The 19,083-nt window shown below is 35.3% G+C and overlaps 1 protein-coding gene across 6 annotated transcripts in view; it reads right to left on the bottom strand.

Moving 5' to 3' along the window:
• Nucleotides 1–19,083, bottom strand: part of PTBP2 (polypyrimidine tract binding protein 2) — a 53,407-nt gene that overhangs the window by 6,596 nt on the left and 27,728 nt on the right. For 5 of the 6 annotated variants that reach the window (XM_033000572.2, XM_033000575.2, XM_033000574.2 and 2 more), the window contains 4 exons: nt 18,593–18,736; nt 14,767–14,931; nt 14,580–14,690; nt 5,238–5,433 (listed from right to left, as the gene is read on the bottom strand). In XM_033000572.2, coding sequence (XP_032856463.1) covers nt 5,238–5,433; nt 14,580–14,690; nt 14,767–14,931; nt 18,593–18,736 — 616 coding nt within the window. The remainder of the gene's footprint in view (nt 1–5,237; nt 5,434–14,579; nt 14,691–14,766; nt 14,932–18,592; nt 18,737–19,083) is intronic. The other variant, XM_033000576.2, reaches the window with a different exon arrangement.

Genomic DNA, 19,083 nt, shown 5'->3' on the forward strand with positions numbered 1-19,083 from the left:
CACATTTATTTACACTCAGCTACTGTAGAGGTCATATAGACAGAAATGTGAAGAATGACAGTAAGGTGTGACAGATGTCCACCTGAAGTAAACAACTGTTTTTATACTATGTCACTAGCAATCATTTAGATATTAGAAAATGCCAAGATACTAGAGCATTTCAAATCTTCTAGTGTATCTAGGCATTTCTCCCTAACCTCAGAAGCTTTAAGCCAGTCCAGTATATTTAGGAATAAAGGAAGCTCAAAGATGACTAGGTAAGTTCTTACGGCTCTTTCTGTAGTTTGGCAGAGCATAGCTGAGTAATTCATACTTTTAAAAGGCAAAATTCTTCATAACATCAGACTCTCTATAGGACATTCTTTGGTCCCACTGAAGAAGTTAAAAACAAAGTTTAATTCAACAACATTCATGCAAAAATAAATTCAATTATTATCCTTTGAAATAGATTAATAAGAATCTTAAGATGGGGCATTGGAAGTACTAATAAAGAAAGCCAGCAATGACAGCAAGGGATAAAGCTGTGGGAGCCCTAACCAAAACAACGTATTTCCAGCTGTAATATTAAACAAATACCTAAATTGGACTTAAAGTACTATTACATATGAGGATTTGCAACTGTAAGTAGTTTTTATTTAAGATCTTTTGTTTGTTGCGGTTCAGTATAATACAGTTGCTGCTTATGCAAAGCTTTTTTTCCTGTAAAATTTCCTTTAACTTTTTTGAGGTGGGGAGGGGAGAGAATGAGGATATCTTTTACTATGTGAAGTGAAAAAAAATTTTTTTTTTTTTTAAATCAACCATCTGCTTCTGATATTTGAGACCAGCCCATTCTGTCCATTAGTGATTTTCTCCTTCTTTCAAAAGATAACAAGACTCATTGAAAAGATGTCCAATTTACAGTCTCAGAGACTTCTGACACCTTATTTCATCACAGCTGAGGATGTAGTAGACAAATAAGTAATGATGCATGTGGGTTGGGATCATCTATTTGACTGGTATGTTTTTAACTGATTACACAGCACACATAGACCTCATTTCTTGGAAAGGTCACACAAATCACAAGCCCACAGAAAACACAGTTCTTTGTTCTGTAGGTCTCCAGTGCACTCTCATTTGCCGTTCTGGTTTAAGTAAGTTAAAAATTTTTAATAAATAAAAATAATAACAACTTGTATTATTAGTTATCATGCAACACACTGTTTAAGATTTGAGGACTTACCTGAAAATATTTAGAAATGTAAGGACTTTATCTACATGATCAACTGGTTGTCACTAGCTTTATTTTAGCTTCCAATGATTACAGAAAACATGGTTTTGCTTTTTCCGGATAATAATGAAAGCATACAAACATTATACACCTTTTTCCTAGCCTTTTGATGTCTTTTTCCTCAATGAAGTTTAAACACAGCATGCCAGATTATTTATTCCCCCCAGTGTATCTTTTTGCATGACTTCTGAAATGCAAATTAGTAATGCCATTTTAAAAGAGGCAAATTAAAGCTATACTAAAAATATATGATGAACTTATGTGTGAAAACCATAGGCAGCAGGAGCAGTTATCTTAATGCAGGTATGCATAACTGTGAGAACTGGATTTAGTCCCTAGTCCTTTTATGAACCTTTTCTGTGGCTTTACATGAAGTAATCATCACCTTTTACTTGTTACTGGTCTGCTGCTTATACTTAGCCTGAATGGCTCTGGGGGAGATAGCACATTCTTTTAAAATCTCTGCATAACTGATGAAGTCGCAACTGTTACTACACTACATCATAAAGTTACATTTACTGAAGAGGAGGGTTAATTTCACCTAGAATGAAATTGAGATATGTAGTGGTTTATTACTAATGCAGATTTAAACACTAACAAGACTCACATCTTGCCACTGAAACTCAACTCACAAAATTACCTTAAACCTTAACCTCATTTCTGACATACAAATTACAGTATACTGTTTAAAAGCCAATAAGGAGGCACCCAAGTTGTACAACTACCCAGCATATAACAGCATAACACAAGCAAAAGTCAGAACTGAGTCCTTACCACATTTTCTCTTAGTGATCTCATTATATACATATAAGAGAACAGCTACAGTAAGAATTTTAACAAGAATGACATAGGTTCAACTTTTAAGGTATTCTTTCTGAGCACACAGAAAGACCCAAAGAGCATCATATTAAGCTCAAAATGAAGCTTCGCTCTTTCAAGGAGAAACATACCATTTGGGAAACATCTGTGAATAGGGCATGGCAGACACTGACCGATTACATTCTGAAGGTATCTTTATTGACATTACAGAAATAAGAATTCTAAAGCAAATAAAAGAAATAAACAGGAGGAAGGTTGCTGTTATCATTCTGCTCTATTTCACACATCACAGTTTGCCAACCTCCATCTTATAACTCTGAACTTTTAAGTGTTGTTACCCTTCTCCTTTTGAGTATCTGAATAAAAATGCAGCTATAAATTGCATGCATTGTCCTTTCTTATTTATGCCATTTATATTTTGTGCCTTTCTGCACAGTAAGCAGTCCAGAATGAGAACCCTGCTCTTCCCTATTCAGACAAGCACTATGCCCATTTTGACAACTATCCAAACGGCTAAAGCACCAACAGCACTACGGACCCTTTCGGTAAAGTTTTTCATCTGTAGAGCTCAAATTCTTTAAAAAGAAACAAAGACAACTAGGAAAAAAAAAAAAAGAAAAAAAAAAAAAAACCAAACCAAACCCAAACAACAACAACAAAAAAAATCACTGTATCATCATCCCCACTTGACAGATGATGCAGAGTTACAATATACCAAGCTCACCCAACTAGTCATGAGCAGTTAGAAAATACACCAAGCTCCCTTAAGCCTCTTTCAAAACAATGAATGCTTTTACAGATAAAAACCCAACCAGGATATATAATCTCCACTGCTCATCAAAATAAACATGACTGACTTCACTGGTGCTTTGAAAATATTTCACAGCTGCAATGAGAGTTACTCATGCTGTGTACCTTTTATTTTCCTGCTCCTTGGAAAAACAGTGCATTTAAAGAGGTCCATCCAAAGAGTGAGAATTAAAATATTTAATTAACTAATATGACTGCCATCTTCCTAATTTTACTAGAAAAAAAAATTTAATATACACAAAATAATGAGACTGATGAAAATCAAAAGGTTAGAAAACTTACATAGTTTTGTAGACAAAAATGACAAAAGCATCTAAGTGACTTTCAAGCCTAAAACACTAGAACATAAAGTCTGCTAAAGCTGGTCACTTGGATAACTCTAACAAGTATAGTGACCCCAATTATTAAACATACGCAGAGTGATGTAATGATTCAAGCACCCTCAGAGTGTGATTCCACTATTCCAAGCAAATTAAACCTGTTAATTTGATGCATACTATAAGCATTATATTAAAAAAAAAAAATACATTAGTAAGCCTGAGACTGGAAAGCAACTTCTCAGGATTCAGGAAAATATCAAAAAGAGTTACGTAAGTAATGCTGCATTTGGCACTGTTTTATAAAGCATGAATCTTTATCTCTTTCCTCTCCTAAATCTCTGTCTTACAACACCTAATATGATGGGTCTCATATTAATAAGCAGCTGCTTTACTTTGCTTTTGTCTCCTTACTACTCATACTGCAGCACCATGTCCAAGTACTAGGTCATTATGTGCTGACAAAAGAGTTCTTAACAGTCTTAAGGGTGTTTCTACAGCATTCATCTCTACGGTGTCAAACTTCTTCACAAACAGTCATCCATATTCCCTATCAAGCCATGAAATTTTTGAACAGTGGGAAGTTAAAAGAGTTAAAAAATAAAATAAACTTTAGCTAAAGGTTCTTCAGAGAGTTTAGATTCTTATGGTATTTTTCACTTTCCCACATCTTTTGCTGTAGCTACAAGTGATACACCATTCTGCAAGTCATACTGGAGGATCTGAAGTCAAGCACTCCAAAATTTGTGGGAGGTGGATATATGTGAAATTTACAACTAGATATGAAATGTATCCTTCAAGTAATCTGATTTTGGAAGTAGGCAGATATAGCGCAACATTCAGTAGACTTAACTACAATATCCACCCTTTTCCTGGGCTCACATTTTTCACCAAGTGCTTTCTAACTTCTGTAACACACAGAGAGCAGAGGCCCCTTTTTACTGCATTAACTCAAGTTTACTCCAAGTTGTCCCATTCCATACAAAAAACAAGGCATGAAATCTATGTTGTTGTTTTCTTTTGAAGAAAATGGGAAATGATGAAAAAAAAAAAAAAAAAAGAACAAAGAAAAGAGACTAAGTGGGAAGAACAGTGATCACAACATAATAAATCAGGTTTTATAAATAATGATATTATGCCTACTATTAAATTCTGAAGAGTAAAAGGTGTTCTCAAAGAACAGCAACTTGACAGAAGTGAAATTTATGTAATGAATTGTGATAAATTAACAAAGCCCACCAACTTACAAATTTCTCCCAAAGCATGCATTAAATACTTTTCTAATAATCAGAAGATATATTTACCTGTATCTTTCTCAGAGCATTTTACCTACTTCTTTGGATGAACTCAAATGCTGACAGAACAACAGAACTTATGTACCCACAGCACTAGAAGTGCAACTACAGATCTTTTTTCCTTTTATTTACAGAAATCAGACTAGCACCATTTTTTTTGTTTGTTTGGTTTTTTTGTTTGTTTGGGTTTTTTTGTTTTTGTTTTTTTTTGTTTTGTTTTGTTTGTTTTTTGTTGTTTTGTTTGTTTTGTTTGTTTGTTTTGTTTTGTTTTGTTTTGAGCAAAGAGCATAATCTTTCCTCATTGAAGGAAGCCAACAAAATGTTATTTTCATAATCTGGTATTACAAATAAGCATTACCATGAATGAAACATGCAAATCATGTTAAGTCTCTCTTGAAAACTTGGGTGGGAGGATGGGAAAGGTGAGCAGCAGTAGCTGACAGGAACATATGAAAGGTGTGGACAGATTTGGGAATAACAATGGGACTAACTTGACTTTTCCTCATACTTTGTGCATCTCTCATTTTGTCATGCCCTCTCTCATTCATTTATGCAGGACTTCTAAAGACAATATAATTGTTAACACAATTCAGATCACAATGTAGACTCAACCTTGAATGGGCTTTTGGATTCTTGTAATTTAAGATCTGTAATTGTTAGAAGGATTAATAAACATTTTCATCAAAAGTGACTTTGCAATACAAAAGAATAATGCCAGAATCATACCTAGAAGAGAGGTCTCCTTTGCAAATGCTGCAGCAATAGCTGGGTCCAGTGCTGGCTGTCCATCACCAGATGGAAGATCAGGACGAGTGTAGTCCCTGCTTTTATCGTTGTTGTACTTGACATTCAAATTCACCAATTTGGAAAAATCAATCCGTAGAGTACAGCAAGCATTATAAATATTTTGACCATCTAAGGCCTGGAAAAGGGAGTTAATTTATTGAAAAAATGCATAATACATGTTGGTTGCAAAGTTGTTTTTTTTTTAAAAAAAAAAAACACCAGTGTACAGATATTTATCCTTCTTACTGTCTATCTTAAAACCAATTAAGATTAAAATGCATTAGCCGCTCTTAACATGATTCCAGGAAGCTTGATGTTTACTTCTCTTACCTAGAAACTTTATGCACCAAAGTGGCAAGAGACATTTTAATACAATCAAATTTAAAAGTTAGTCTGTTGAATATAGTTAATTCACCTTTATTCCATAGTACAGATTTAATTCAGGCATAATGCCAAATAAACTTCTCAAAGAGAAAAAAAAAAAACAAAATTACACAAGTACTCTTCTACACAGAAAGCTGACTTGAGGAAGTTAAAAAAAAAAAAAGCCTAGACTTAAATACCATATTAGACAGCTATCTGTCTGGTAAAGCAGACTATTTACATTGTTCCTGCATGTTTTCCTTTTCCCCTTAAAGGTAATTAGTGCCAAAATTGAAAGTAAAGCAACTTTATCTGCTAACCAAATGTTACTAGCACTTTTTTAAAAAAAAAAAAAAAAATTCCCATTTTCACAATTAATTGGTACTTCTGAAAGGATGCTTATTAACAGTGAAATTCACATGAACTCTTAACATGACACCACTTAGAACTCCATGAAAACACTCTCTAAAAAGGCCTAATTATATATGTTTTGTCCATCTTCATTATATACCGGGTAAATTGATATACTTGGATTTTATTCCATTTACATTTTTGGCATAGCTTCCTTTAACTTGAAGCACTAACAGCTAAATATGAGAGATTAAAAGAAAATGGAAACTTTTGTAACTAAGTTGGTTTATACTATTAAGAAATACTAGGAAGTGAAGACACAGCTTATCATAAAAGTTAATCCATTCAATCAAGTCATTATGTTAAATATAAAGCTACCTTATACATACACATGGTGGAAAAAACAAACAAATCACACTTTCAAATACAAAACACAGACCTTTTGTTTCTCTTGATTAATGCTGCAGTGAAATATACCGCTTCTGGACCTGAGCTAGCTCTTGCACGGCTTGATCGGTTACATCTGCAATACACTTTCCAACAAACTCAAGTTCTGGCAAGACTTACTATTTTGAGCCAAGCACTGCACAAACCTAGTGTGTGTGCCTGCTGGGTATGGAAGAAACATAGCTATTTTCATACAGTGATGCACCTGGAAACTGAACATCCTGCAGACAACCCTCTGTTAGGTTTGGGCTAGTCCCTTCTTACAAAATGTATTATCACAGCTGACATCTCCAGGGCTCATGACATCACTTGAAAGAATTACCACCATTACCAGTCAATGTACAAGAATAAGTCAGTCAGTATTATTAGAACTTCAGTGTAATGGAAAAATAATTTTTAAAAGAAGTATAGAAACCTGACCATCTAGGCATTGTCTAGACATATTCAGCAATTAAAGAGAAATTCCTATGCTTGAAATTCAGCTTAAACAATGTTTTCTACAATATTGACAAAGCAAAACCTACTGTCCTGATTCACAGAATTCAGGCTGAGGATTAATTCTTTACTGTTGAGGTGGTGGTGGGCATCACCATTACCAAATACAGAATTTGCTAGCTCTTTTATACAGAGTGGCAAAGCAAAATCCAAGACTCCTAGTGCTGGTATTTGGGAAAAGAATCTCACTTGAACACTTGCATGTTAAAAAGTATACACTAGGAATCAGTCATCACTTTTAGAAGACTTCTTACCTTCTAAAACTCACTAAGATATGGATTAAAGGTAGGTCCAGTTTACACAGACAGAGCTTACTTGCTGTCAAAGACAATGTCACTGCCATCAAGGAAATACCCACTCCCATAATGAAGAAAACCGGGTATGAATGAGACGAAAAAGCAGTATCCTTTAGCTGTGTTCAAGTCACGGAACCATGACACAAAGCTTTAAGTCTCTAAACACAATCAAGATTCATATTGTACCTCTAAGGAATCTGTAGACACACTGATTTATGGCTGGCAGAAGGCTGTTAAGTTAATGAAAATCTTTTAGTCTGAAAAAGTAGCGAACCAAAATACACCTGTGTCTGTAGTTTCCATAGTAGTCAATGTTTTAAGGGAGCCGCACTAGTAACTAAAAACACTGAAACACAAAAACTCCTCTTTCTGACAAATTCAAAGTGACCAGAAGTACATACAAAAGAAAACTGCACAAGAGAAATCCCTTGTAGTTGAGACGCAGTCTGAAAGAACATCCTGAACCGGAAAGGAAGAAGATGCACTCTTAATGAGCACTGCAGTCACACTCTGGGAAAAGCTCCTTGCTACAGATCAAAACCAGAAAAAGCCTCACCCCACCCACCTCTACCAGCATAATCACGCACCTTTAACAACAATGCAAGAAAGATTACCAACTAGGATTTTTTTAAGGTTAACTTTTCACATGTAAAGTCACAACTGTGAATGTGTGTGTCCTGAGCTCCTCCTTATACAGCGATAAAAGAACGTGCAACAATCCATCAAACCCTGTTCCTCTCAAACAAACATCATGAAAAAAATGAGAAGACAGTAGCCACACTATTAGTGAATGTACACACAGACATCCTCTCAAACTCTAGCTAATGCTAAGAAACTTCTCTTGCTTTGAGCATTCATGTGTACATGCATACACATGTGACAATACTACACCACACATATGCCAAACCAATGAGATCAAGTATCATGGGTCCCTTCTACAAAATGTGAGTATCATTCTTTACCTTGCCTGTGACAGTAAGCCCATTACTTAAGTCTCAACAACAGATGTAGCAAAACTTAGGTCATTACGTAATATTAAAAGTGTAATGACACTGAATTGTTTCCAGGCCCCTGCCTTCCCTCCCTTCCCCTTGTTACTGACGTACCCTCCTCCTCTTGGACTTTCCCAAGGGGCAAAATGGTTCTGATAAGTGGCTCACCTTCTGTCAAGAGCTCATCAGCATACAGATGCCTGAAAAAACACACTGTGGTATTTAGGAGCACACAAACAAGACAGCTAGTAAGAACATGCAGAAGACCGATAGATAACAGTGGTAAAAGCACAAACAAAAATCCCTTTCTTGGTTCAGACTGACACATAACCGCAGGAGGCGGTGCACATGCCTGAACTGACATAATGACCTCATCTCCAGTGAACTGTGCATGACCTCAACACCACAGTGCAAACACAATATTATCCGTACAGGTTTCTCTACAGCCACTTAAATTGGTTTGGGGGTGGGGGGGGGGGGGGGGGGAGGGGAAAGCCATCACTAAAAAAAATACCTCAAACCAAAAAAGCCCCCGCATGAAACAAAGAGGACTCTTAATCACACAGTATGCTGCATGGTTCTACATCAGCTGTGGCAGTTAAGAAAGGGACTAAACTAGAAATAAAGAAAATTACAATCCCCAGTACTAGGGAAAGCTCCAAAATAGTGAAGTTGGATGGAAAGAAACTTGTATTCCTAGACAACTACTACAGTAGAAACATGTAAAATATTTCGAAAGGGTCTTAACAACTGGGGTTATATTCACGAAGAATACAAAATCTGTTTGTGTCTCAAGGCAGCATCTTTCACTGAAGGCAAGAATAAGAAGGAAAGGACTAACACCACAGAAAATAGAAATAGCCTGGGAAGTCCTAAGGATCTGGAACAGAGAGCTATGACCGTCACAATCAGTAAAAATGACCACACAGAGAATCTCAATGAAATGGAAGTCTGCACCACAAAACAAAATACTCTCCCATTTCTTAAAAATAATGTCAAACCACCCTCTCCTTTTGCTCATAGCAGTCAGGAGGATGAAGAGGTGAAAACTGCTGACTGAGAAAAGATCCCACAGATTAAGAGGTGAGACAAGAGACTATTCCAATGGAAAAAAAAAAATTAAAAAAAAAGTTCAAGAAACAGTACTTTCTCCTGCTGCTGATGTAATCAACAACACACAAGCTTTTCTGCACAAGGACAGTAAGAATTTCTAGGTAGTCAACATGGACTTATGCCACCAGGATCTCTCACTTCCCAATGTGATTGTGGACATTGAGGGAAGTGGTAACAGCAGCAACTTGATCTCAGATGGCAAAAGTACTCCACAAAGTTACAGAATGTTGAAATACCATGAATGACTGATGCAGCTCTCTGATGCAGCTTCATGCAGAGACAAGTCAGACCTATCGGCAGGTTCCAAAGGAGAATAACAACATTCCCACAATCATTTCTTCTCTCAGGCTTTCCTCACCTGAATGAAGGGCTTTCTGATGTAATGGATAGAATTCACTGCTCTTCTTTTTACTTTCAGAGTTCAAGATGCCTGAAAAGCCTTGTGAAAAAGGAGTCCCTTGAAAAATGCTATATTCACAAGAATTATGCTTTGATGAGCTTCTCCTGAGGCCTGTACAGACCATGAATCTGTGGAAACCCCCTTACAGGAGATGGTCAAGGTAGCCCTCTAAAACTCAGGAAGAGATATGCCACTTACAATATTATTCAGCTAATTCACATACAGTACCTAGAAGACAGACAAGAAAATGTTTTGGGATACAGAAAATTATTTGACCCTTTGATATTCTCATTTGTCAGCCCAGAGATTTAGTTAGCAGATACTTCTGGAGATACCTGGCTTCAAGCCACAACAAATAGTGTATCTGCCCTGCTCTTTGTCAAACACTGTAGGTACCTAAGATGATGATCCAAGGCAGGAAATAGATCTCCTGCAGGATGAGGACAGCTTGAAAGCATTTATCGAGGTCCAATAAAGAAAAATCCAATTAGTGGAGAGAAAAAGTGGCAGAGAGGCACAACACAACAAAACCACTGCCTTCTCGTAAGGAGGAAAAAAAGAAAAAAAAAAAAAAAGAGAAAGAAATTTAGTCTCTACTCTCTCTCCCCAAAGCACACAAAGCAGGAGAAACTAGAAACAAGATCTTTAGAAGGGCATAACAGTTTAAGGTATTAAAAAAAGAAGTAATCCTTACAAAACATACTCCAGCTCAAATAAGCACCTCAAAGTAACTGACGGTCATACGGTAAGTACCTCTCAGGAAAGATGTGTCCAAAGTGCATTCCACAGCCATGCACTTGAATGAAACTGATCTCTTTTGAGACAAGTGTCTTGGATACAAGAAGTTTCTACGGCTAAAAAGTGTATGTAAAACACATTCCATTCACCAAAATGAAGATATTTACTTTTTTTTATGTGCAGTTCCTTGACTGAAGGAGCAGTTGCGTATCTTATTCTTTTCTACAAAATCAGAAAATCCAGGACACAAACACTGTTGCTGCACTTCCTGGGCTTTCCAATACAATGGACAATACACAACCCAGCATTCTTCTGTTTACCTGAACACTACTTATCATTTCCAAGCACAAACTATGGTCTTTAGGATTCCAGATGCCTGAAAATCCTTAATGCAATAGTCATGGGTAATTGCCCTGAAGCTAAATACCGTATCTGGAGATCTCCCTGTTTTCCATTCTGGCAACAAGTACCTCAAGTTGCTATTACAGATTTTAGGGCAATGTAGCCAGCAGCAATCTTCTGCAGATTTCTACTAGTGCAGCATCACCCTGAAGCCATCACTCAAAACAAGTGGAAAGAAGATATCTTGAATGTAGATACAAACCTCAACAGAATCTCTGCAGAGGTACTCTGAATCACCTACAGGCTAAGTAAGGACCAACTGGCCAATTATTAACAGAAATTCTCAATTAGACTTGTAATATTTTTAACCCATGTTGGGTCAAGATGACTGTCATGCACTAGGTATGAGTCTCAGTTAATGCTCCGTAGATGAGGCACAAGTAACTGTCAATATCCAAGATTTGGCAGGAGTACTTTTGGTATATTTACACAAAGGCAACACTTGAGATTAGCCAGCTGTTCAGACAGAAACACTGGCACTCTAATCTTTCTATGGTAGACCAGATAACTAGTATTCAAATATTAAGTTTGTGGCTTATGATGAGGGTACTGATCATTTACTGTGAGAATGAGCTATTTTTGATGTGCAGAATATCTCCTTATGCATACAGCCACCTCCAGGACAGCACCTTCTGTCTCATTAGAAGGACAGTTCAATGTGCTCTACTGTTGCATTCTCAGTACTTTCTCCAACCCATGGCTAGACTGCTGCACTGCACAGAACCTGAAGTTTGTTGTCTTCACCTTTACTGTAACAATATTTGCTGCTATAACAAATTATAATGATCCAGTCTGAGGGTGGTGATGAAACATGAATCAGGGTAGCCATAATCTACTTTTACAGGAAATGAGTTTCTCACAGAGCAAGTGGAACAGGAATGCAATTTTTCACTACTTGCTCATTCGAATAGCAGAAGTGGTCCCATAGGGCTAGAGGCTTCGTATTGTACATTCTTGTCAGTGTCACTATTTTCTCAGAACCTTCAAATCAACAGAATCTCTCCTTGGTACTTACATCACTTCAGTTTTTCAAATCGCTCTTTAACTTCCTTAATGAGTCTTCAATATCTATTAAGGCCACATTCTGATTTCCTGTGAAGAGTGCCAGTGGAAAACTACATTTTCCCATTATCTTCTATAGTTAACAACTGATAGAAAACATATTGAAAACTTCTTTATTCTTTTACCATGCTTTTAATTTTGAACTCCATGCAACTTCAGCGTAGTCATCACATCCTCTTGCTTCTACTCTATTTCCAGATGTATTTGAACTAGAGGGTTTCTTCCTATCATCTGACTCTTTCTTTCCTTCAGGTGCTTTTGTTTTGGTGGTATTTCATGTTTTACCATGGTAGCTCAATGATAAGAACAGTACTTACGCTATTTAGCTTGGGAGGGTAGTGGGGAAATCAGACCTTCCTTCAAATTTCGCATTCTTCAATACTTGCAGTTGTTATTACTCTTTGCATTTTCTCTAGTTATGTACAGATTCGTTAAAATATGAACCTATAAACCTAAAACTATTTCAGTTTGTCACTAAGATAGGCTCCTAGATCTGACAATAACTGTACATGCAGGAGTCACTGTTATTCAATTAAGTTTAGTCATGCACACATGAGCTACCACTAGTGAACAGCTACCCTCATCAAAACATGCAACTGGAGAAACAAATACATGCTTTTTTTCTTTTTTAAAATTATGACCAGTGTCCCAGAAGCTAGTGTCAGTTTGTCAGAAGTCAACAACAGCAAGAGTGTCTTAGGTTCCTTTCATACTTTTACATACCTCATCCTTTTGTTATTTTGTCACTATTTTGTAATATATTCCTAGAATTACACTGATAATTTTCAAATCACTACAGTCCATTTCATAGATGTCATCTTTCCGTTAAATCTTCTGATAATATACATAAGACTCAAAAAACAAAGTCAAAAGATTTAACACTTGATGTCATATTTTGCTTCAAAAATGCACTTTGAAAGCAGCATTAACATCTATTACTGAAAAATAACTTTCCAAACACAAATCAAGACTGAATGACAACATTCTGAAACAAAAACATTAGCATCCAACTGTTTATCAAATACTTCAAATATGAATCTAAATGATTACAGTCAATTTCTGCAGCAGCTGTAGATTAAAGATCTAGTTTCTGTATTACTAATTTAAGTCTACTTAAGACCTGAAAGGTGTGTCACATCCAAGCAAATTTTTACATATTACAGTGACATATTTGCATCTCCTTTTACTCTTGAGATGTGATCTAATATTTGGTACTATTCATCTCTGAAAATAATATCCTTAATTGAAACGGTACTCCAAATGTACAAATATTTCCAGACTGCTTTTCAGGATTATCTTAAAGTAGATCATCATAAATCAAGTTGCAAACCTTCTTTTCTCTGGTTAACTTAATTTTTTTCTCAATAGTATGAAAACTTACACTCTGCTTTTTGAAAACATGTCTCTTTTTTGTGACTCCCTGTCTCGACTACCCATGATTTTTTTTAATCAACACCCAGCATTTAAATTGGTGATGAGGATAAAAATGACCATCCTCCACTATTTAATGAAGGTCTTTATTTCAATATAGTCATCATTCTTTACAACAGAAAACTAAGCCTATTTTTTCCTTCCTCTACTAAGAGATATTCATTGCCAACTTAGTCTGAGGTGTGAGCTTTTCACTTTTTCCTGAAGTTCTCAGCTATTCCATCATCTATGGGCAATAAGCACTTTCTATGCTGCCAAACAACACTTAACCAGAACATCAATTTTAATCAGCTTTCAAGAAACCCAGACTGCGTGTGAAGGTTTGAAAATATAAATTCATTCCATTTGAAAAATCCTCTTGAAAAAAATAACTAAAAAATTTAGCCTTCCCCTTTTGTTCAACTTCCCTATTGCCACAGATGTGGACATACCCCATTCAATTCATTAAAAACATCTGGTCTAGATGACACGGTGTTAATCTTTGTCATCATTAATCCATAGGCTCTCTCCTGCTATAATGAATAAAACCAGTTACCTGTTCTTGTTTCACCTACCCAGGATAGGACATTTTCCAATAAAACAAAAAGTAAGATACTGCTCTTATCTGTCACTGCTACAAAGCTTCTTCATAGTCTGGTCCCATAAACAAGATTGCACTCTATCTTCTGGGCATTTATGGTTATTATGAAGTCTAGAAATTTTTTTTTAGGATAGTATAATTAAATACTTTCATAAACCTATGTCCAATCCACAAATCACATCTTTGTTTTGATGCTTAGAAAGTTTCTACCAACAATAATCCAATGGCCTTACCAAATTTGCTGCTTACGGTGAATTAATTATACATCAACATTACATCCTACATTTTTACTTCTGGTTGACATTTTCACTTTGCAGACTTGCATATTATTTCATCTCTGTGCAGCCTTATTAAAATATTTGTTCATAATAATAGATATATACAATTCTTTAGACATAGTATTCTTAAACATAGTCTCTTTAAACACTGATTTATGCAGTTTAACAACATATTATATAATAACTCCTAGGGTTTTTTTATCTCAAGCAATTCACACAAATGGTGGAGGACTATGACACATTACTATGGTCAGTACTAGTACTCTGTTATATAAACATTTTACAAATGAGAGTACAGGAAGGTCTAAAGCCTTAAAAAAAGAACTGCACTTACTAGTTTTGCTTGCTGTGCATTTACTGGATCGCCATACTGCAGTAAAGCTTGAAACTGATTATTCTTTGTGAATGTGATTATCTTCAATACAGCACCAAATTTAGAGAATATCTGCCAAAAACATTGTAAAGATTTACACACAAGCTCCTCCCAATCATAGCTCAAGTTAACATGAAATTTGACTTACCTGATGAAGAACATCCAGGGTTACCGGATAGTACATATTGTCAATAATTATTCTAAGTACTGGACTCTGAGCTGGAGTCACTGCACTCTCACTAACAGTGGTCCCGCTAATGGGAGCATTTGTTGCCTGCACAGCCGTCACTGCCTGAAGAACAGCTTGGGCCCGCTTAAAAAAAAAAAAAAAAAAAATAAGATAGAAGACACAGCTTTAGTATTTCAAGATGATAGCTAAAAATTAATTAGCAATATTAATATAGTTAACTTTAGAAACATAAAATAGTCCACTTATTTAAAACTCAGAACTACAGACATAACACAACGTTAAGTGCAATGTAGCCCAACTCCGTGAGCGGAGACAATAAAAACAAACACATTAATTAAACCTTATGTCACAGTAAGGAAGGGCTTCAAAGGCACCAATACCAATCTTCCTAGTAGCAAGCTTATTGTTCTACTAGTAAGGATAAAGAAATTGAGGATTTTGTAGGTTTCAAAACTCTTTACAGACTTTTTCTTTTCCTTGAATGAAAAGCAAACAAAAAAGCCCAACAACAAAACAAACAAAAAAGCCTACAGAAACCAGAAGTATTTACCCTATTTTTCAAGAGACTGTATTACAGTTAACATTTCACTGCCATCTGAATTATGCAAAAGACTCTGATAGAAAAGGATAATGCTAAACTAACACTTTTACACTTCTTAGTTTTAACACAATGAAATAATAGACAAGATTGACAAGTGTCAGAATGTAGTATACACAGAGAGGGGTAAACAAACTGGTGTCTGTTATCCACCCTCTTTCATAAAAAGAAAAGCAAAATCCTCTCCATGTGTGGGGATTTTTTTGGTTTTTAAACACAAACAGGGTTTTAGAAATTCAAAGGTAACCACAGGATGAAATCACAAGAACACACATCTATGTAACTAATTCCACTGCCAGAACAGACAGTATCAGAAAGATTAGATGTCTTTTTCTGAGCAAGAAAAAGTGCAGAAAAAAGGGGTTCCATTTAATACTTTAATTACAGTAGCCTCATGAAGCAAACGATACAAAACAGAGAGACAAGTGAGCATGCCAGGTAAAAGTAACAACCATCATATTGATGCATACTGCGTATTTTAAAGGTATTAGAGCTATTACACAATTTCATGTCTCACAACTTACATGATACTCCTCATACTGAAACGAATCAATGAGTAAGGAACATGGGGGGGAAAAAAAAAAAGACCTGGTGAACACTAGTTGGGGAAACAAAATTTACCTTTACATTTAACATTAATTACTGTAACTATGTAAAAACATCTTTGGATAACACCACAATATTTTTCCCCTAATATATGAAATACACAACTTCCAAGCTGGCCAGTTATTTGGCTCAGTTCCATAATTACTTCCTATTCCTTCTGTAAGCACAGAAGCAGCACATAACAAAATTCACTCCTTATATTTTTCCTTTTCTTTACGGAAAAGTTTAGACTGTATTACTCAGAGGCAAAACTTGTAAAGTTGGTTTTAACATATGACCTTTGTTAGTACTATCCATCTACGCTTATGTATCACATTCCATTCCACTACAGTTAATGTGAATACATGAAGGAATACAGGACTTAATACTGGCAAACAAGGATAAAATCCATAAAATTATGACGACAGTGAGCATTTTGTCAAGCAAATTCAAAATAACATTTAGGATCACATATAAATAGCTACTTTTGAAGACATATGAATAGTATGTAAAGCTTTTTTCTTATTTTTGCAAATTTTAAAAGATCAGCTATACCATTCAGAAAATAAAACACTTATTTATAAATGTTGCAATGTCTGTGCAGAAAAACTAAAACCATGCATTTTGTCAGGCTGACGATTAAAGAGAACTTCAGTTACAGAGGCCATTCTATTCTCAATTCTTCTGAGTCTAGATACAGTATGAAACAAGGTAAGAGATGTTTGTTTTAAATCTGAGTTTAAATGCTCCTCTCACAGTGTTTTGGTGTCTCACAAGAAAAGGATTTTCATAGAATTATAAAGCTGAGATGAAAACTTAAATAGTCCCTTTTGAATTTGTTTATTCAGAGCCAACTCATTCTGAGTACATAACTAAAAATAATCTTGGAAGCTACTATTACTGAGAAATTCAGAATAGGACAGCTTAGCGGAACTTTTCCTACTTTCATTATTTCTAAAGGGCTGGCTGTTTAAAGAACCCCTTGATTAAGTACATTTTTTGCTATCTTTTTTATAACTAAGATACTCGCAACTTTCTCCAGTTTTTTTATCCTATCTTTCCAGTTACATGTACTAACAACCCAACTTCTTTACATTCTCCTGCTTGAACATCCAGAAAAAGACAAATTTCAAAATTAATTTGACTGGATGAGAAAAATTTCATGTACAGATTAAAAAATTAAGTTTTGAGTTTCAAAGAAAAACAAAAGGGCAGACTACAAGCAATATCTGCACCATCTTTATTTTTCTGTACAGAAGGAACACCCAACCATCCCATGTTTTATGGAATGCCTCATGAGATGCTAGTTACAGAATACTTACTACTAAATACCCATTTATATCATTTAGTTCTAAATTAAAGAAATAGACACCTGAAAGACTGTGACCATGTCAAAATTGGGTATGAATGCCTATGGTGGCATAAAAGCTGCTGAAAAGTCAGCACATCCTATATGTTGAAAAGATAGACATGTGAAGTACAAAACCAGTATCACCACAGAAGCCAGAGGACAGCGTAAGAGAAAGGTTCTTAAGCAGTATGTCCATCCACCATACATTCAGACAGAATTCATCCTCTATTTTCTTTTTTCAAAAGTAAATTAAGGCATTTATTTTTCTTTATAACTGACATTTTGGGTGGTGGTTAGAGGTGGGGACGGAATCTCAAAAATCAGAAAGTACCTTTAGCAGAAAAACTATCAAAAGATTCTAAGGAACTGGAATGTTTAGAAAGAACAAGAGGAAAATCAACATTGTATTTGATCTGAACCAAGCTGTCTTTCAACAGATCACTCTGATTGTTTCTAAAGGTTAACAGCTATAATTTTAATATTTACATACCTTACCTAAGACAGGAAATACAAGTAACAAAACTGTAACTTGGTACTTACACTCTTAATATCAAAAAACAAACCTTAAGAAATTAACCTTAAAATAATCATCTGACTTGGGGTAAACTGATATCTCCTTTCTCTACCTATAATTTGTACTAAATGGTCACCATATTACTTTTGCTAATTTTCCTGTTCTACTAAAAACAGATATCGGTATCTATATTTATGGTGAAATAGGTTCTTCAGAGGGAGAGCAAAACTTTTTTTTATTGTTAAGCATATTTGTCTCTACAGTGATTATTAAGGTGTTGTTCTCCAGGAACAGCAGATCATGTCAGGCGAGGTTATGAATGCTACCAGAGCAATCATTCAAAGCACTGAAACGTAAGCACTGGCATTAGTCATTATCACTAGGGAAATTCAAATTGGCATTAAAATCTCAGATGTCAGAATTAGAAAGCTAATTTTTTCATCCTACAGTCTCTAAACTAAGATGAAAACTGATGAAAAAAATTTTAAGTTAAAAGACACTTAGGAATCTTTTTACTTTAAGAAAACATTAAGAAAATTCATCATAATGGAAAGATCACACAGAAAGCAAATCCCCTTCAATGTCACAAAATGGAATGATCAGAGGTAAGGCTACAGTAGTGTTAGAATGGGGACAAAACCAAATGATTTAAACATATGCCACATGAGACAAGAACACAGGCTATGCCGCATTTTCTACTGTCTGCATTTGTAATACAGCCTAACAGTAAATATACCTGGTTAAGTGTATTATCAGTCTTTAGTTCTTTATGATTGGAATACTGGATATAGATAGGCTGGTTACGAAGATGAGGTGTCACAGCAGAGTAGTAATTAACCATAGTGATAGCTGCTTCTTCTGTAGCAAGTTCCAAAAACGCCTGTAATTAAACAGTTAATATTCAGTATTTACAGAGTAGATAAACTTCATATTAGCAGCATATAAATGAAACACTTAAAAGGGTTTGCTAACACATTCTAACAAAAGTCAGTCTTCAGAAAATGTCACTCTCTATATACCAGCTTTATTTGCTAAACTACTTCATCTCCAAAAATTCATACGTGAAGATGCAGGACTAAATATTTAACTGACAGGTAACTTTTTGCTTTATGTAGCTGCCAACCATTTCCTGTTCTCCCGCAAAAATTTACTAAAAGAGAGTATACCTTCATATAAAAATGCTGCTTGTTTAAAAAAAAAAATACTTACTGTTATGTGATTTATTTC

The sequence above is a fragment of the Tyto alba genome, unplaced genomic scaffold (assembly GCF_018691265.1).
Source record: "Tyto alba isolate M040663 unplaced genomic scaffold, T.alba_DEE_v4.0 Super-Scaffold_1000006, whole genome shotgun sequence".
Lineage (NCBI taxonomy): Eukaryota > Metazoa > Chordata > Aves > Strigiformes > Tytonidae > Tyto > Tyto alba.